Source organism: Amblyraja radiata, chromosome 11 (genome assembly GCF_010909765.2).
Source record: "Amblyraja radiata isolate CabotCenter1 chromosome 11, sAmbRad1.1.pri, whole genome shotgun sequence".
NCBI classification, from domain to species: domain Eukaryota; kingdom Metazoa; phylum Chordata; class Chondrichthyes; order Rajiformes; family Rajidae; genus Amblyraja; species Amblyraja radiata.
The window spans coordinates 980,387-1,001,372 of NC_045966.1; the positions used below are offsets into that span (position 1 = coordinate 980,387).

General features: G+C 49.2%; 2 protein-coding genes across 2 annotated transcripts; one reads left to right on the plus strand and one right to left on the minus strand.

The window, feature by feature from the left end:
* Window positions 1-2,263: 2,263 nt before the first annotated feature.
* LOC116978757 (cytochrome P450 26B1-like) lies at window positions 2,264-17,146 on the minus strand. Its single transcript, XM_033030062.1, has 6 exons — window positions 16,949-17,146; window positions 15,769-15,993; window positions 13,844-14,119; window positions 9,191-9,346; window positions 3,151-3,411; window positions 2,264-2,602 (listed from the first exon to the last, which is right to left on the minus strand). Exons 1-6 carry the CDS (start codon window positions 17,144-17,146, stop codon window positions 2,264-2,266), a joined length of 1,455 nt encoding a protein of 484 aa, XP_032885953.1.
* A 2,746-nt stretch (window positions 17,147-19,892) lies between these two features.
* Window positions 19,893-20,633, plus strand: LOC116978758 (putative uncharacterized protein DDB_G0291608). Its single transcript, XM_033030063.1, has one exon. The coding sequence runs from the start codon at window positions 19,893-19,895 to the stop codon at window positions 20,631-20,633; it is 741 nt and encodes a 246-aa protein (XP_032885954.1).
* The last annotated feature ends 353 nt before the right edge of the window (window positions 20,634-20,986 follow it).

The following is a 20,986-nucleotide window of genomic DNA, read 5'->3' on the forward strand; positions in this document are numbered from 1 at the left end:
TATTTCCTTCGCTCCATAGATGCTGCTGCACCCGCTGAGTTTCTCCAGCTTTTTTGTGTACCTGCCTACTTTCAATGACTGCTGTACCATGACACCCAGGTCTCGTTGCATCTCCCCTTTTCCTAATCGGCCACCATTCAGATAATAGTCTACTTTCCTGTTTTTGCCACCAAAGTGCATAACCTCACATTTATCCACATTATACTGCACTTGCCATGCATTTGTCCACTCACCTAGCCTATCCAAGTCATCTTGCAGCCTCCTAGCATCCTCCTCACAGCTAACACTGCCCCCCAGCTTCGTGTCATCCGTAAACCTGGAGATGTTGCATTCTATTCCCTCGTCCAAATCATTAATATATATTGCAAATAGCTGGGGTCCCAGCACTGAACCTTGCGGTACCCCATTAGTCACTGCCTGCCATTCTGAAAAGGACCCGTTAACTCCTACTCTTTGCTTCCTGTCTGCCAGCCAGTTCTCTATCCACATCAATACTAAACCCCCAATACCGTGTGCTTTAAGTTTGTATACTAATCTCTTATGTGGGACCTTGTCGAAAGCCTTCTGAAAGTCCAGATATAACACATCCACTGGTTCTCCCTTATCCACTCTAGTTACATCCTCGAAAAACGCTATAAGATTCGTCAGACATGATTTACCTTTCATAAATCCATGCTGACTTTGTCCAATGATTTCACCACTTTCCAAATGTGCTGCTATCCAATCTTTAATAACTGACTAGCAGTTTCCCCACCACCGATGTTAAACTAACTGGTCTGTAATTCCCCGTTTTCTCTCTCCCTCCCTTTTTAAAAAGTGGGGTTACATTAGCTACCCTCCAATCCTCAGGAACTACTCCAGAATCTAAAGAGTTTTGAAAAATTATCACTAATGCATCCACTATTTCTGGGGCTACTTCCTTACGTACTCTGGGATGCAGCCTATATGGCCTTGGGGATTTATCGGCCTTTAATCCATTCAATTTACCCAACACCACTTCCCGACTAACCTGGATTTCACTGAGTTCCGTCATCTCATTTGACCCCCGGTCCCCTGCTATTTCCGGCAGATTATTTAAGTCTTCCTTAGTGAAGACAGAACCAAAGTAGTTATTCAATTGGTCTGCCATGTCCTTGTACCCCATGATCAATTCACCTGTTTCTGATTACAAGGGACCTACATTTGTTTTAACTAATCTTTTTCTCTTCACATATCTATAAAAACGTTTGCAGTCAGTTTTTATGTTCCCTGCCAGTTTTCTTTCATAATCTATTTTCCCTTTCCTAATTAAGCCATTTGTCCTCCTCTGCTGGACTCTCCCAGTCCTCTGGTACATAGAAACATAGAAAATAGGTGCAGGAGTAGACCATTCGGCCCTTCGAGCCTGCACCGCCATTCAATATGGTCATGGCTGATCATCCAACTCAGTATCCTGCCTTCTCTCCATACCACCTGATCCCTTTAGCCACAAGGGCTACATCTAACTCCCTCTTAAATATAGCCAATGAACTGGCCTCAACTACCTTCTGGTAGGCTGCTTTTTCTGGCTAATTTGTATGCTTCATCTTTTGTTTTGATACTATCCCTGATTTTCCTTGTTATCCATGGATGCACTGCCTTCCCTGATTTATTATTTTGCCAAACTGGGATGAACAATTGTTGTAGTTCATCCATGCAGCCTTTAAATGCCTTCCATTGCATATCCACCGTCAACCCTTTTGAGAATCAATTGCCAGTCTATCTTGGCCAATTCACGTCTCATACCCTCAAAGTTACCTTTCTTTAAGTTCAGAACCCTTGTTTCTGAATTAATTATGTCACTCTCTATCCTAATGGAGAACTCAACCATATTATGGTCACTCTTGCCCAAGGGGCCACACACAACAAGACTGCTAACTAACCCTTCCTCATTACTCAATACCCAGTCTAGAATAGCCTACTCTCTCGTTGGTTCCTCTACATGTTGGTTTAGAAAACTATCCTGCATACATCCCAAGAAATCCTCTTCCTCAGCACTTTTACTTTTCACCTTGCTACCTATTGCTTCCGCCCTCATTTTACACCCCTCTGTCTCTCTGCTCACACATTTAAGTTTGATCACACATTGATCAGTTACAAGTTCTTGTTGATGCTATATCCCCCCCCCCCCTCCCGAATTGAAAAATGCTGCTTGCAATTTGTACGGTCCAGCATGATAGTGAGTTCTTAAAGATTCCATCGCATTGCACCACACGCGTTTCCTTCAGAAATATTGTTCCTGTTCCTAAGCTGAGCTGAAAAACCGCACTTGTAGTCCATCAGCAGGGTGCACGATTGGCACCAATAGCATCTTGGGAAAGGTCCTGGTGGTTAACTCCCAATGACTGACGCTGACCAACTCAATCGCAAAGACTTTCAGGATGAGTTTTGCAAGCTCTTTACCAACGCATCGTCTAACACCATCTCCAAAAGGCAGGTAATGGAAGCGAAGGTTCTTGCTTTCCATTTGGTCTTCGTCAAATCTATCTGGATTGAATACTTCAGGGTCCTGGAAGATGGGAGAAGTGTTGTGTGTGTCACGAATGCTGTACAACACACTCCATCCTTTGGGGATCTGGAAACCCTGTCAGAAATAATGCAAGTCTTGATTATATATTTATTCATCCCTTTATCTCTGAGGGTTGTCATCAAACTTCATTACCACAACACAATAATTGTCCCGAAAGTCTCAGTCCTGGGTGGTTGCTCGATGGGGGTGAATTTAGAGATCTGAGAAAAAATTAAGGAGAGGGCAGAACAGAATCAAGGTCTGGACTGTTTGCAATTGCATAGATGCTGCTGCACCCGCTGAGTTTCCCCAGCAATTTTGTGTACCAAGGTCTGGACTGTTGCGCCAGCAATGTACAACCTGTGCATCGCTCATCTACTGCCGAAGATCACTCCCCGCTCCCCACGCACTCAACTTCCTTGCTGAGGGAGAGTGTTCAGGGACTAGTTCGGTTGAGGAACTTAGTTGGCATGAACTAGTTGGGCCGAAGGACTGGATTCTGTTGTCTCTGACTCATTGCCTTTAATTCCAGCAATTCCTACATTTCAAAGGCACATTAACCTGATGAAACTGCCCTAGATGTGTAACTCAGCACAGATAATTCGGAGAGGTTGACAACTCACCGCTAGCTCGAAGGTGTGCAGGGCCACCCGGTAGCCGCCGGATACAGGGGGCAGCATCCTCAGCACCTCTTTCACCACGTTGTCCAGGTACCGCAAGCGGCTGATGTCTCTAAGCAGCGCGCCGGCTCCGAGTGCTCGTGTCTGCAGCTCCTCCCTCAGCTTGGCCACCACGGCCGGATGTTTGATCAGTTGCAGGACCAGTGAGGTGGCGGCGCTGGCCGTCGTGGCGAAGGCAGCGAACATCAGCTCGACAGCGGCTTCCTGCAGGTGACCAGAGAGGGGAGATACTGCAGCAGCAAGACGGCACAAATACTCATGTGGGGACGTAATGGGCGATGAGAGAGATGTCGGTGGGAGGGAGCGTTGAGGAAGTTTCTCCGGGAATGTCGTCGCTCCGATCCTCACCAAATATCATAGATCTTTGCTCGTCACTGCAAACACGGCAGCGGTGAGACCCACCGGGGTTCACACACCGTTCAAACCGCAGCTGTGGAGGCGATGGGGGGGGGGGGGGGGGGTAACAGGGGAGGGGGGGGGGGGGGGGAGAGGTTTCACGGCAGTCGGGTCACGACCTGTGACCCGTACTGTTGCCACGCAACGCCTTCTGGAGTACAAGTGGTGAAAGCCGGCAGGCACGGAAATCGCGATCAAAACATGGGGGGGATACAATTTCTTGGCGGCCGCGCACGCTCACACACGCACACACACACACGCACACGTACGCACACACACACACACGCACACGCTCACACACGCACACTCACACGCACACACACACACACGAGGCTTCAGACTGCGCCCTATGGACGGTAAATAGTGACAGTGCCGGCAGTCGCCGAAAAAATCGCGTAAGGCCCACAGCCAGCGCGAAGTCGCGCTAAATGCAGCTCAACTCTGCCTGTCTCGCCGGGTTAAGCTACAGCCCTGCCTGCACTGACGGGACGTCCCACCAGTCCGGAGCCGTGGAGCTAGCGCTGCTTCTCCGCGCTGGTTGTAAACCTGGGCCATCGTTGGTCGGCAGAGTTGACTGGCAGAGTTGAGCTGGATTTAGCGCTGCTTCTCTGCGCTGGCTGTGTGCCTGGACACACCGCTCCCGTCTGCCTCCCGACGTCTCTGGCCACCCCCGGGGATCGGGTGGGGACGGGGATGGCCCAGTGGCGGTTCGGCAGTGGTTGCAGCGCCAGAGACCCGGGATCGATCCTGGCTGCGGATGAGGATCAGGTCTGTGTCCAGGGATGTCTTTGTGATCCTATGACCTGGGCACGTCTACCTCCTCCAATCATCGCGCTGAATTATCATAGAAACATAGAAACATAGAAATTAGGTGCAGGAGTAGGCCATTCGGCCCTTCGAGCCTGCACCGTCATTCAATATGATCATGGCTGATCATCCAACTCAGTATCCCGTACCTGCCTTCTCTCCATACCCCCTGATCGCCTTAGCGACAAGGGCCACATCTAACTCCCTCTTAAATATAGCCAATGAACTGGCCTCGACTACCCTCTGTGGCAGGGAGTTCCAGAGATTCACCACTCTCTGTGTGAAAAAAGTTCTTCTCATCTCGGTTTTAAAGGATTTCCCCCTTATCCTTAAGCTGTGACCCCTTGTCCTGGACTTCCCCAACATCGGGAGCAATCTTCCTGCATCTAGCCTGTCCAACCCCTAAAGAATTTTATAAGTTTCTATAAGATCCCCTTTCAATCTCCTAAATTCTAGAGAGTATAAACCAAGAGATCCAGTCTTTCTTCATAAGACAGTCCTGACATCAGTCTGGTGAACCTTCTCTGCACTCCCTCTATGGCAATAATGTCCTTCCTCAGATTTGGAGACCAAAACTGTACGCAATACTCCAGGTGTGGTCTCACCAAGACCCTGTACAACTGCAGTAGAACCTCCCTGCTCCTATACTCAAATCCTTTTGCTATGAAAGCTAACATACCATTCGCTTTCTTCACTGCCTGCTGCACCTGCATGCCTACTTTCAATGACTGGTGTACCATGACACCCAGGTCTCGCTGCATCTCCCTTTTTCCTAGTCGGCCACCATTTAGATAATAGTCTGCTTTCCTGTTTTTGCCACCAAAATGGATAACCTCACATTTATCCACATTATACTGCATCTGCCAAACATTTGCCCCCTCACCCAGCCTATCCAAGTCACCTTGCAGTCTCCTAGCATCCTCCTCACAGCTAACACTGCCCCCCAGTTTAGTGTCATCCGCAAACTTGGAGATATTGCCTTCAATTCCCTCATCCAGATCATTAATATATATTGTAAATAGCTGGGGTCCCAGCACTGAGCCTTGCGGTACCCCACTAGTCACTGCCTGCCATTGTGAAAAGGACCCGTTTACTCCTACTCTTTGCTTCCTGTTTGCCAACCAGTTCTCTATCCACATCAATACTGAACCCCCAATGCCGTGTGCTTTAAGTTTGTATACTAATCTCTTATGTGGAACCTTGTCGAAAGCCTTCTGGAAGTCCAGTTACACCACATCCACTGGTTCTCCCCTATCCACGCTACTAGTTACATCCTCGAAAAGTTCTATAAGATTCGTCAGACATGATTTACCTTTTGTAAATCGATGCTGACTTTGTCCAATGATTTCACCACTTTCCAAATGTGCTGCTATCCCATCTTTAATAACTGACTCTAGCAGTTTCCCCACTACCGATGTTAGACTAACTGGTCTGTAATTCCCCGTTTTCTCTCTCCCTCCCTTCTTAAAAAGTGGGGTTACGTTTGCTACCCGCCAATCCTCAGGAACTACTCCAGAATCTAAAGAGTTTTGAAAGATTATTACTAATGCATCCACTATTTCTGGAGCTACTTCCTTAAGTACTCTGGGATGCAGCCTATCTGGCCCTGGGGATTTATCGGCCTTTAATCCATTCAATTTACCCAACACCACTTCCCGGCTAACCTGGATTTCACTCAATTCCGCCAACTCCTTTGACCCGCGGTCCCCTGCTATTTCCGGCAGATTATTTATGTCTTCCTTAGTGAAGACGGAACCAAAGTAGTTATTCAATTGGTCCGCCATATCCTTGTTCCCCATGATCAACTCACCTGTTTCTGACTGCAAGGGACCTACATTTGTTTTAACTAATCTCTTTCTTTTCACATATCTGTAAAAACTTTTGCAGTCAGTTTTTATGTTCCCTGCCAGTTTTCTTTCATAATCTATTTTTCCTTTCCTAATTAAGCCCTTTGTCCTCCTCTGCTGGTCTCTGAATTTCTCCCAGTCCTCCGGTATGCTGCTTTTTCTGGCTAATTTGTACGCATCATCCTTCGCTTTGATACTATCCCTGATTTCGCGTGTTATCAACAATTTTTGTAGTTCATCCATGCAGTCTTTAAATGTCTTCCATTGCATATCCACCGTCAACCCTTTTAGAATTAATTGCCCGTCAATCTTGGCCAATTCACGTCTCATACCCTCAAAGTTACCTTTCGTTAAATTCAGAACCATTGTTTCTGAATTAACAATGTCACTTTCCATCCTAATGAAGAACTCAACCATATTATGGTCACTCTTGCCCAAGGGGGCATGTACAACAAGACTGCTAACTAACCCTTCCTCATTACTCAATACCCAGTCTAAAATAGCCTGCTCTCTCGTTGGTTCCTCTACATGTTGATTTAGATAACTATCCCGCATACATTCCAAGAAATCCTCTTCCTCAGCACCCCTGCCAATTTGATTCACCCAATCTATATGTAGATTGAAGTCACCCATTATAACGGTTTTGCCTTTGTCGCACGCATTTCTAATTTCCTGTTTGATACCATCTCCAACTTCACTACTACTGTTAGGTGGCCTGTACACAACACCCACCAGCGTTTTCTGCCCCTTAGTGTTTCGCAGCTCTACCCATACCGATTCCACATCCTCCAAACTAATGTCCTTCCTTTCCATTGCGTTAATCTCCTCTCTAATCAGCAACGCTACCCCACCTCCTTTTCCTTTCTCTCTATCCCTCCTGAATATTGAATATCCCTGGATGTTCAGCTCCCAGCCTTGGTCACCCTGGAGCCATGTCTCCGTGATCCCAACTATATCATAGTCATTAATAGCTATCTGCACATTCAACTCATCCACCTTATTACGAATGCTCCTTGCATTGAGACACAAAGCCTTCAGGCTTGTTTTTACAACACTCTTACCCCTTATACAATTATGTTGAAAAGTGGCCCTTTTTGATTTTTGCCCTGGTTTTGTCTGCCTGCCACTTTTACTTTTCACCTTGCTACCTATTGCTTCTACCCTCATTTTACACCCCTCTGTCTCTACGCTCACACATTTAAGAAACCCTTTCCCTTTAACTCCATCCTCCACTATCCCATTCGACACCCCACCCCCCTTATTCAGTTTAAAACCACCCGTGTAGCAGTGGCAAACCTGCCTGCCAGAATGCTGGTCCCACACCTGTTAAGATGCAATCCATCCCTTTTGTACAGTTCCCCCTTACCCCAAAACAGATCCCAGTGATCTAAGAATCTAAATCCCTGCACCATCTGCACCAGTTCCTCAGCCACACGTTCAGGTCCCGTATCTCCCTGTTCCTGCTCTCGCCAGCACGAGGAACTGGAAGCAAACCGGAGATAACAACCCTGGAGGTCCTGCTTTTCAGCATTTTTCCGAGCTCTCTAAAGTCACGTTGCAGAATATTCATCCCCTTCTTTCTGACATCGTTTGTGCCGACATGCACTACCACTTCCGGATGTTCACCTTCGCCCTTGAGGATTTTCTGCACTCTTTCCGTGACATCCTGGATCCTGGCACCAGGAAGGCAGCACACCATCCTCGCATCCCGTCTGTTGCCGCAGAAACCCCTGTCCATACCTCTCACAATGGAGTCTCCCACTACAATGGCGTTGCCTGCCTTAGGCCTTTTTGGTTTTGGCTCAACAGCCCTATTCGCATCACAAGCCAGTCCGCCGCCCAGTGTAAACACCTCTTCTGTCCCGACAGCTTCTAAGTGGGTGAACCTGTTCACAAGAGGTACAACACCCGGGGACGTTGGCATTCCATGCTTCCCTCCCGTTCTCACTGTCTCCCACCTTCTCTCTTCCAGTACCTTAGGTGTAACAATCGTACTGTAGGACTTGTCGAGGAACGACTCCCGCCCCCGTTGCCTGCTGACCGACGTGTCTCTCATCAGTCAGTCCCACCTCCACTGTCTTCCGGAAAGGAAGATTTCACCGGGTTTTAAAATCCGGATTACAAAAAATGTGACCAGTCCCCCATTTCTCAAAACGGGGGGGGGGGGGGGGGCATGGCCCCCCTGGGATTTCCACCCCTGATTGAGGCTCAGGTAAAGCCCTTACGATTGCTTCCAGTACAGCGGGCCCTTCTTCTGTCCCAGCATCCTGACCACGTTGACTGGTTCCACACTCGCGGACCCCTGGCCGTCTGTTCCCGCGGCCGGGGGTGGGGCTGCCGCTGCAGCGCGGTCAGTGACTCCGGGTGAGCGGAGGGACCGGACTGTCGCCAACTCTGCTGCAGCTGACGGGGACGTTGCCGGGTTTACGTCCCCGTGTGTCCCCGCTGCCTAGAGCCGTGGTCCCGCCCCACCCGGCCCGGCCCTGCTCACCCAGCCCCGCTCCGCCCCACCTGGCCCCGTGTGGGCGCTGCCGACCCACAGCCCGTGACAGTGCGACCGCACAGAGGGAGACTGGGTGGAGGGCGGCCGTGGCCTGACAGCGCTGACCCCGGGGGGAGAGTGAGGGCTGTCCCGAGGGATGCGCTCCTTGGGCCGCTTACACCCTGGTGCTCGGGTTCAGAGCAAAGATAATCGAGCATTTGGTTCACAGTCACCCTCCACAATTATTGACCATTCGGCGGTTTTTAACAGGTAAGAAAGTATGCGTTTCGTGAGTTAACAGTGAATGCCGGAGGCTGCCATGTCCTCCAGAAGGATTGAGCTGCTCCGTGCGTCACGCCCTTTGACCCGATGACCTTACATGCAACCCCGCTATATGGGTCGTTCTGTCGGCGTTAGTGGGGTGTGATTGCGGGTAAAAGTCCCCACTCACCGTCAACTCCTGCACCCCCATGTCCATCCCCTGCTCCTTGCTGCTCCTCGCCAGGATGCCCAGCGCCCCGGGCTGGTCTTCACACCCACCCGCCTGGCGTCTCGCCTCTATGACTTTCCCAAGGTATTGGTGGAGTTTGTCCCGAGCCCGGATACCCTGTAATAGAGACCAAAGCATCGCGTTCCTGCAGCGAGACTGGTCTGACCGGTCACCTCAGGATGGGTGTTGACCCGAGACAGCGTCACAGCCGCGGGCAGCCTCCACTTATAACCAAGCCCCCCGACCACTTCTCTTCACCGTCAAACTCCCCCTCACTGGGGTCACTCCCCCCCCCCCTCCCCCCCACCCCCCCACCCCCCCCCCCCCCCCCACACACTGAGGGAGCGCTCCCCCCCAACACCCCCCACCCCCCCTCACTGTGATGGGGTGGAAGGTGAGGACAAGGGGGACTGTCCTTGTTACGAATAAGGGAGGGGGAGCAAGAGAGAAGCTGCAGGATATCGAGTAGACCCCGGTGAGAGCCTCATCTATAATGGAAGAGGGGAACTCCCGTTTCCTAAAGAATTAGGACATCTCCGATGACCTGGGATGGAACACCTCATCCTGGGCACAGATGCAACGTAGACGGAGGAATTTGGAGTAGGGGAAAGTCTTTACAGGAAGCTGGGTGGGAAAAGTGTAGTCTAGATAGCCATGGGAGTCAGTGGGTTTGTAATAGATGTCCATCAATAGTCTGTCTCCTGTGATGGAGACGGTGAGATCTAGAAATGGTAGGGAGATGTTGGAGAAGGTCCAAGTGAATTTGAGTGCAGGTTGAAAATTAGTCGTGAAGTTGATGAAGTCCATGAGTTCTGCACGGGTGCAGGAGGTAGCACCGATGCAGTCGTCAATGTAGCGGAGGTAGAGTTTCTGGGATAGGGCCAGTCTACACCTGGAACAGGGATTGTTCGACGTACCCTACAAGAGGCAGGCATAGCAGGAGCCCATGCGGGTGCCCATAGCTACGCCTTGGACTTGGAGGAAGTGCGAGGAGTTGAAGGAGAAGTTGTTGAGGAAGAGGACCTGCTGTGGTAGATGAAAATTGGCTGGTTTTGTGACCAAGGGAGAAACAGAGGGCTTTAAGACCTTCCTGGTGGGGGATGGAGGTGTAGAGTGACTGGACATCCATAGCAAAGATGAGGGAGTGGGGTCCTGGAAAACGGAAGTCATTGCGAAGTGTGAAATGGGATAGTCGAGGACGGAGTTAAAGGGAAAAGGAGTAAAGGGATAGTTAATGACCCCAGAATTAACGGGAAAGGAAGCTCACAAAGGATAGGAGAGTATTGCCAAGTGTAGTAGGGATTGATGTGAATAGTGAGATGCGTAAGGAATTAAAAGTATTGTATTTGAATGCGCAAAGTATAAGAAGTAAAGTAGACGAGCTTGAGGCTCAGTTAGAGGTTGGTAGATATGACATTGTGGGGATTACTGAGTCGTGGCTGCAGGAGGATCGGGCCTGGGAACTTAATATTCAGGGTTATACATCCTATAGAAAGGACAGGCAGGTGGGCAGAGGAGGGGGGGGGAGCTCTGCTGGTGAGGGATGGAATTCAGTCCCTTGCGAGGGAAGACATGGGGACTGACGAGGTAGAGTCACTGTGAATCGAGTTGAGGAATTGTAAAGGCAAGAAGACACTAATTGGTGTTATCTACAGACCACCAAATATTAGCCCGGATGTAGGGTGTAAGTTGCAGCAGGAGTTAAAACTGGCATGTAACAAAGGTAATGCCACTGTGGTGTTGGGGGATTTCAATATGCAGGTAGACTGGGAAAATCAGGTTGGTTCAGGACCCCAAGAAAGAGAGTTTGTTGAGTGCCTCTAAGATGGATTCTTAGAGCAGCTTGTAATGGAGCCGACCAGAGAAAAGGCAATTCTGGATTTAGTGTTGTCCAATGAACCAAATTTGATAAGAGAACTCGAGGTAAAAGAACCGCTTAGAGGTAGTGATCATAATATGATTAGTTTTAATCTGCAATTTGAGAAGGAGATGGTTAAATCGGAAGTGGCAGTGATGCAGTTGAACAAAGGGGGCTATGAAGGCATGAGAGAGGAGCTGGCCAAGGTAGACTGGAAAGGGATCCCAGCAGGAATGACGATGGAACAGCAATGGCAGGAATTTCTGGGCATAATCCGGAAGACGCAGGATCATTTCATTCCAAAAAGGAAGCAAGATTCTAAGGGGAGTAGGAGGCAACCATGGCTGACAAGTGAAGTTTGGGATCATTGTCCAAGGATAAGTAGGAGGAGGTGTCTGAGAGTTGTTGCCTGGTCTGAGCCCGGTAGAGGTCAGCGTGCGAGACTACCATGGCACCTCCCTTGTCAGCGGGTTTGATTGTAATGTTGGGCTTGCTGCAGAGTGAGCGGAGGGCTGTACGTTCAGGTTAAGGTAAAGGGGAACATTTTGGTGATGAGATTTTACAGACGACGAGGGGTGGGTATGTTGAGGGAGGAAAACCCAAGGATTTGGGCAGCTTGACGCAAGGCAGTCACTTGTTGCACTGGGAACATCCGGAAGGGGCCAGAATTCCCGTTGGGCTGGAGGCTGTTACACGGAGTGGGGTTGGTTTAGTTCTGCAGCAGTTTCATGTGTTCCAGTTATACATTAATTACTGGCACATTTATCCAACCTGATATTTCCAGAAATGTGGAAATTCCCAATTAGTTCAGTTCAGTCGGATGTAAGGAATTCCCCGAGCGATTCCACGAACGTTGGGAAGAGCTACAAATGATGCCTGGGCAGAGTTTAGTGTTTAGTACTGCGATTAGTACTGGGTTTAGTACTGGGTTTAGTACTGGGTTTAGTACAGGGTTTAGTACTGGGTTTAGTACTGGGTTTAGTACAGGGTTTAGTACAGGGTTTAGTACAGGGTTTAGTACAGGGTTTAGTACAGGGTTTAGTACAGGGTTTAGTACAGGGTTTAGTACAGGGTTTAGTACAGGGTTTAGTACAGGGTTTAGTACAGGGTTTAGTACAGGGTTTAGTACAGGGTTTAGTACAGGGTTTAGTACAGGGTTTAGTACAGGGTTTAGTACAGGGATTAGTACAGGGATTAGTACAGGGATTAGTACTGAGTTTAGTACTGAGTTTAGTACTGGGTTAAGTACTGGGTTAAGTACTACGTTAAATACTGGGATTAGTACTGGGATTAGTACTGGGTTAAGTACTGGGATTAGTACTGGGTTTAGTACTGGGATTAGTACTGGGATAAGTACTGGAATTAGTACTGGGATTAGTACTGGGATAAGTACAGGGATTAGTACTGGGTTTATTACTGGGTTTAGTACTGGGTTTAGTATTGGGTTAAGTACTGGGATTAGTACTGGGATAAATACAGGGATTAGTACTGGGTTTAGTACTGGGTTTAGTACTGGGTTTAGTACTGGGTTAAGTACTGGGATTAGTACCGGGTTTAACACAGGGGCAGATTTAGCACACTCGCTGGGCACTGTCAGGGACATCAGGCACCTACAGACCCTGTCCCTTCGCACTTTACAAAGTTAAGGACACGTTTCTCTTCACCCATAGAGACAGGTTTCCATGATTACACATCAGGTTCACCTTCTGTACTAGATTAAGGGAATGTGAATGGTCAGATTGTACTGGAGATAATTTTTAAATTAACTTCATCTGCACATTGTGATAGATTTACAGACTTCAGTCTGGAGAAGTTAATGCTTCAGAAGGGGCAGATTAATTTTTACAGCGGAGGCAGTAACTCTTGGCAGGTCGGGCAGCATCAGCATCATAATCATACTTTATTAGCCAAGTATATTTTGCAACATTTGAGTAATTTGATTCTGTGAGGATACAGGATGAAGGTTTGTGGAAGAAACTGCCTGATCTATAGAAAGACTGGATAGACTCGGCTTGTACTCGCTAGAATTTAGAAGATTGAGGGGGGATCTGATAGTAACTTACAACATTCTTAAGGGGTTGGACAGGCTAGATGCAGGAAGATTGTTCCCGATGTTGGGGAAGTCCAGAACAAGGGGTCACAGTTTAAGGATAAGGGGGAAATCTTTTAGGACCGAGATGAGAAAAACATTTTTCACACAGAGTGGTGAATCTCTGGAATTCTCTGTCACAGAAGGTAGTTGAGGCCAGTTCATTGGCTATATTTAAGAAGGAGTTAGATGTGGCCCTTGTGGCTAAAGGGATCAGGGGGTATGGAGAGAAGGCAGGTACAGGATACTGAGTTGGATGATCAGCCATGATCATATTGAATGGCGGTGCAGGCTCGAAGGGCCGAATGGCCTACTTCTGCACCTATTTTCTATGTTTCTATGTGTCTATCTGCTGAACTCTCCAACATTTTCTGACGGATTACTGGTTCCAGATCTGAATATTTGCCTTTCCTCCACATTAGTTTCCACACCTCGCTCAGTCTCAGCCTCGGACAATGTAGTGAAGCCGGGTCCCGATTCTGCAGAAGGTGCAGGGACATCTGTGGCCTCACACAGCAGGGGAACGAACCCCGGCTCGTCGTGCCCCACCCAGGCTTTCCCTGAATGACGTGGGGATCTTTACGGAATAGTAGGGATTTTCTTTTTGAAAACTTCTACATAAATTCCGGGACCTTGTCACGAGAGAAGAGTGGCGACCAGTTCCTACCTTTCTGTAGCCGCTGCCCGGAATGTCTATGGGCAGTGTGAAGATGTTCTCGCTGAGTTGCTCCATGTTGGTGAAGAGGTCAGTCAGCTCCTCCTGACTTGGCAAAGATCCGAGCAGCACAGCTGCAGCTATCCTCAACGTGAGCCGCTTGCTCTCGGGGTACACGGAGACTGACCCTGGCCTTGCACACCAGCCCGTCACAGCCTCTCTCACCAACTTCATAATCTGCGGCAAGTAACTCTCTAAAGCAGCCTGGCTGAAAATTCTAGCGTAGACCTGTGGCCAAACCCATGGGGAAATGAAAATAAACATTCAGGAGGATGGAGAGAAACACTCATTGTAAATCAAACAAGCAGTGCACTGTGCACAAGATAGACACAGAGTGCTGGAGTAACTCAGCGGGTCAGGCAGCATCTGTGGAGAACATGGAGAACCTTTCGAGTCAGGACCCTTCTTCAGTCTGAAACGTCACCTATCCATGTTCTCCACAGATGCTGCCTGACCCGCTGAGTTACTCCAGCACTCTGTGAAACGTCACCTATCCATGTTCTCCACAGATGCTGCCTGACCCGCTGAGTTACTCCAGCACTCTGTGTCTGTCTTTGGTATAAATCACCATCTGCAGTTTTGTTTTACATCAAAGTAAGGTTCTTACTCCATTTTTAAACATAGAAAATAGGTGCAGGAGTAGGCCATTTGGCCCTTCGAGTCAGCACCGCCATTCAATGTGATCATGGCTGATCACCCCCAATCAGTACCCCGTGCCTGCCTTCTCCCCATATCCCTTGATTCCGCTAGCCCCAAGAGCAGGGGGTCCCAACCTTTGTCGTCTCTTTTACCCCCCGGCAAATTTAATAGCACATAACAATGTTATTTCACTTATTTATGAACTACTAATGATGAAGAGATATTGGTGAACCAGAAGCAAACACAGTCAGTCAATGAGAACAAATATCTACACATCCAGAATCAACACATTTACCCCCTGGGTGAGCGAGATTGACCCCCTGGGGGTAAATGTAGCCCGGGTTGAGAACCCTTGCCCTAGAGCCCTACCTAACTCTTGTCCCACCCCTCATTCATTCTCCCCGCTCCTGTCCGGCAAAAGATACGGACACCACCACACTCAGGAAGTGCTTCTTCCCCTCTGTTATCAGGCTTTTAAATCATCCTTCCATAAACTAGGGCACAGTTCACCTCTACTGTACAACTCGCCTTGGATTAGTCACTGGAACTGATGCACTATAATGCTGCGAACTATATTCTGCCTATTTGCTGTATCTGTTACATTTAGTTTGACATTTTTGTATTAATGTTTTGCTATCATAGCATGCAAAGCAAATCTTTTAACGAAACATGACAATAATAAACCAAAACCCATGTTACATGCTGGAGAATACTTGCGGTGCAAACACAAGACTTCATCCCTCGATCTGGGAAATGGATTACATGCCCTGGAATGTCGAAGACATCATTAATCGTGTCATCTTCGCATAACTACCCCAATTAGATGTCTCTGTATTCTGTACGTGTCGGGGGTTATGGGAGGAAGCGCCGGCGGGTTCCCGGCGCGGAGGACGTGGGCCTCTCCTTTCTATTCAGAACGCATCCTTTGTTACCCGGAGATTAGTCTGGTGTAAAATTTAAAAAGGAGCCAATATCGATGGAATCTATCCGCAAATGTCAGGCAACAGATGGATCTGGATCACGTCCACAGGCAGATGAGATGGGTTCAGCACAGACAATGTGGGCCGAAGGGCCGTTCCTGTGCTGGTCTGTGTCAGGGTGGATGGAGAGACTGTTTCCCCGACACCGCCACTACTGTTGTGCCAGGACGCGCCCGCTCAGGGAATGATGTGGAATAATTCTGGGATTATCATCCTTCCGACCCAACCCCGGCACAAACGCCTGAATGAGGCCGGTACCTTGCGACGGGCGCGGTGCGTGTGTCCGCTGGAGTTGGCCAGGCTGTGAGGCCCCAACATGTCGTGGGCGCTGCGGGGCCAGCTGACCCCTACCCGGCTTGTCTCCTCCAGCAACAGCGGCGGCAGCAACGCGGCCCCCGATACCCGCACCACCGGCCGCCCCAGAAGGTGCGTCTTGAACACATGTCCGTGTTGTCTCCGTCTGGAGCTGTGGAACTCGCAGCCCTGCAACACAAGGGCCAGACACGGGTCAGTCAGACTCGCCCTCTCTCCGCTCTTAACTCGTGCCTTTCCACGTCCCCCACCCTCACACAAAACCACTTCTCTTAGTTCAGAAACTCAGCTAGAAATAGCCATAACTCCGTCAGTACTCGGCCGGCAACGTCGCTGATACACGGAGCTGGGACATGGTGCAGGTGGGGTATGGTGCTGCTGTGATAACGGGAGGGTGAGATACAGAGCTGATACACGGCGAGAGATAGGAGAGTGGCCCTGGCTCGGACTATCCTTGATCGGACTTTGCTGGCTTTACCTTGCACTAAACGTTATTACCTTATCATTTATCTGTACACTGTAAATTGATCGGTTGTAACTGGTTAGCGCGAAACACAAGCCTATCACTGTACCTGGGTACATGTGACAATAAGCTAAATTAAAACTACAATTAGATCAGCCATGATTGAATGGCGGAGTAGACTAGATGGGCCGAATGGCCCAATTCTGCTCCTAGAATTTATAAACTTCCAGAAATCCAAGGCCCTCGTTTCCTCGTTTCTCTTTGTGTACCAGAGGACACAGGTTTAAGATGAGGGGGGAAAGATTTAATAGGAACCTCAGGGGGGGGGGGGGGGGGGGGGGGGGGGGGGGGGGGGGGAGGTAGTTGAGGCAGGTACTATCACAATATTTAAGAAACATTTAGACAGGTACATGGATAGAACAGGTTTAGAGGGATATGAGCCAAACGCAGGCTGATTGGACGAGTGTAGATGGGACATGTGGGCCAGTGTGGGCAGGTTGGGCCGAGGGGCCTGTTTCCACGTGACATACGTTGTCTATGGGCTTATCCCCTGGGGACAGTGGCACGTGGAGACAAGGCGACAAACAGTAAAGGCAGAAACACTCAGTGTAGTTATGCAGCCTCTCTTTGTTCATTCAGCCCCCACCCACCCAGCAGACGTACCTGCAGCAACCAGTGCAGAGTTTCACCGACAATGGGCAGTCCCATGGATCCGGGGGGGAGAGGGAGCAGCCAGCTCCTGTCGTGGCTCAGCTGCCACCGTAGATGCCACAGGTAGATGCTGGCAGTCACAAGCAGCACGGCGGGAGCCACTGAGATAAAGATGCTGACCAGGATCGGCCACACTGCCACCAGAACCATCGCCAACACTCCAGCGGCACAAAGCCTGTGGCAGAGCAGATCGGACTTGTGCACCTCTACCCCACCAGAGACTACCGCACCAACTACCCGGCCAAAGGCAGCTACTTGTGCATGGAGGAGCCCGGGGCTTTACATCAGTGCCAATGCTGGATCAGAACTGTCAAACCTCCCCATATATAGAGGCTGCAATGTACACTCAGTGGTCTGGAATGTCCTGAAATGAGTCATGCATCAATCCTACCCCCTCCGATCCCTCCCCACCAACCCCCCCCCCCCCATCCTTCCCCACCCCCACTAATCCCTCTCCATCTCGCCACCCTTCCTACCATTCTACACCCCCATCGATCTTTCCCCACCCCCGTCCACACTCCCCACCCTACCCCACTCCCACCCTTTCCCATCTCCCCACCCCCACGTTTCCCTACCCCCACACCCACACTCCCCACCCCCTCATGCAATCAAGGGCCGGACACCCGAGGCAGCAGAGATCGACAACCCAAACGTGATTTTCACAATCCAGAGCACCTCGAACCCACTGAAGAGTTAAACTAGGAAGCTACAGAATAGGCACTGCAGCACACCGCTGACAAATTGGACAGATAATTGTATCGCCCAGAGATGCAGTAAATAAAGGATATCAGTAGAATATCTTTGATAAATGAGTGATGTACACACACTGATACTGTAACAGTCCACACACGCACACTGATACTGTAACAGTCCACACACACTGATATTGTAACAGTCCACACACACTGATACTGTAACAGTCCACACACACTGATACTGTAACAGTCCACACACGCACACTGATACTGTAACAGTCCACACACACTGATACCGTAACAGTCCACACACACTGATGCTGTAACAGTCCACACACACTGATACTGTAACAACCCACACACACTGATACTGTAACAGTCCACACACACTGATACTGTAACAGTCCACACACGCACACTGATACTGTAACAGTCCACACACACTGATACTGTAACAGTCCACACACACTGATGCTGTAACAGTCCACACACACTGATGCTGTAACAGTCCACACACACTGATACTGTAACAACCCAACGATACTGTAAGCCGGTCCCACCACCTGATACTGTAACAGTCCACACACACTGATACTGTAACAGTCCACACACACTGATATGTAACAACCCACACACACTGATATGTAACAACCCACACACACTGATACTGTAACAGTCCACACACACTGATATGTAACAACCCACACACACTGATACTGTAACAACCCACACACACTGATACTGTAACAGTCCACACACACTGATACTGTAACAACCCACACACACTGATACTGTAACAGTCCACACACATTGATACAGTAACAACCCACACACACTGATACTGTAACAGTTCACACACACTGATACTGTAACAGTCCACACACACTGATACTGTAACAGTCCACACACACTGATACTGTAACTGATACCCTAATGTATCAGTCCACACGCACCCTGACTGTAACAGCCCACACGCTTCGTTACTTTAATTGAATGCCTAGACATTATTCAGAACAGCTTTGGGAAATGGTTGTGGTTTCACAGTTGATGCCGAGAAGCAAAAAGCGATTCTACTTGTTTCTCAACATATGAAAGAAATGGTTTCTGTTTAAACAGCAGCATTTCAGTAAACCATCAGTGAATGAAGGCTCATGAATCCATTCATGAGTAACGTATTTAGAACTCACTCGCGACTTTGCTCCTGACATGTCAGAGATTATGCGGATATTTAGTAAAAAATGTAGTCTTTCTTTATTAAGTGGGCACATAAATATTGTGGGGAGGAATTGAATGTCAAAGAGAGGGATTCTCACTAATTTGTTCAGCAAGAATGAAATGTTGTTTTTTAAACAGAAACGTATTGGACAAATTATTATTTGACTGTCACAGTCTGCCCTCTCCTCATTCTCATCCACTTCACCTGCCTGCCTGCCACTCCCCTCTCATCAGCCCAACTCTCCTCATCTGTTGCACTCAGTTGCCTCTGATCACCAATTAACGCGGTATATAGACTCTCCTCACCGTTCACACAGTGCCAGATTGTTCTCAGCATTCATGCAAGACTCTCCAGCGATTTCCCGACTTCCTGCCTGGCTTCGACTCTCCTTTCGTCTGTCCCTCGCTGGTTTGTTTGCATCGTGTGTTGGATCTTCTGGTGACCGGACCTTCCGCTACTCCGACTACGTCTCCTGCCTGCCCCTCTTTGGAACTCTCGCTCAATCCTGAGCCTCTGTGTGAGTACGGTGTACCCATTCCTGTGTTAATACTCTGTGTTACAGTATCGTAATAAAGTTCGTTACCAACTATACCTGCCTGATTCTGTGCTGCTATTGGGTCCAAGCTATACCCGTTACATTGACCAGTGGTAGTTTGTGCTCCCACTATGATTAATTCAACATCCTGGTGGTACCAACCCGATGGATTGCTCCTTAAAGGATAGGCTCACCTGCAGCGGGAGCTGCCTGGTGTAGATTGGAGCCAGGGCCTGTGTCTCATCAAGATGACATGGCCATGCTCTCACTTTCATGGGCTAATTGTGGAAGAGTGCAAGAAACGGGCAGCCTGGGATTTTAGATTTGTTTCTTGATGCAGTGAGACGCTTTCCATCCAGGAGTTTACAGGAAACTCTCCTGATGGAAAGTTAACCAACAATTGAGGTGCTCACTGCGGATGAGCATCGGGAGGTGAGACCAAGGACACAGATGTACTTCCACACTCCCATCACACCTCACCTGGACCCACACTCCCATCACACCTCACCTGGACCCACACTCCCATCACACCTCACCTGGACCCACACTCCCATCACACCTCACCTGGACCCACACTCCCATCACACCTCACCTGGACCCACACTCCCATCACACCTCACCTGGACCCACACTCCCATCACACCTCACCTGGACCCACACTCCCATCACACCTCACCTGGACCCACACTCCCATCACACCTCACCTGGACCCACACTCCCATCACACCTCACCTGGACCCACACTCCCATCACACCTCACCTGGACCCACACTCCCATCACACCTCACCTGGACCCACACTCCCATCACACCTCACCTGGACCCACACTCCCATCACACCTCACCTGGACCCACACTCCCATCACACCTCACCTGGACCCACACTCCCATCACACCTCACCTGGACCCACACTCCCATCACACCTCACCTGGACCCACACTCCCATCACACCTCACCTGGACCCACACTCCCATCACACCTCACCTGGACCCACACTCCCATCACACCTCACCTGGACCCACACTCCCATCACACCTCAACCGAGACCCACACTCCCATCACACCACACCTGGACCCACACTCCCATCACACCTCAACCGAGACCCACACTCCCATCACACCTCAACCGAGACCCACACTCCCATCACACCTCAACCGAGACCCACACACCTCGCCTGGGTACATTGGTGATCATTTTCTAATGTTCTATAGATTCAGGATCAGTTCTTGGAGGGTAGCTAATGTTATCCCACTTTTTAAGAAAGGCAGGAGAGAGAAAACAGGGAATTATAGACCAGTTAGCCTGACACCAGTGGTGGGGAACTAGAATCAATTGTGAAAGATGAAATAGCGACACATTTGGATAGCAGTAACAGGATCGGTCAGTCAGCATGGATTTACAAAGGGGAAATCATGCTTGACTAATCTTCTGGAATTTTTTGAGGATGTAACTAGGAAAATGGACAAGGGAGAGCCAATGGATGTAGTGTACCTGGACTTTCAGAAAGCCTTTGATAAGGTCCCACATAGGAGATTAGAGGGCA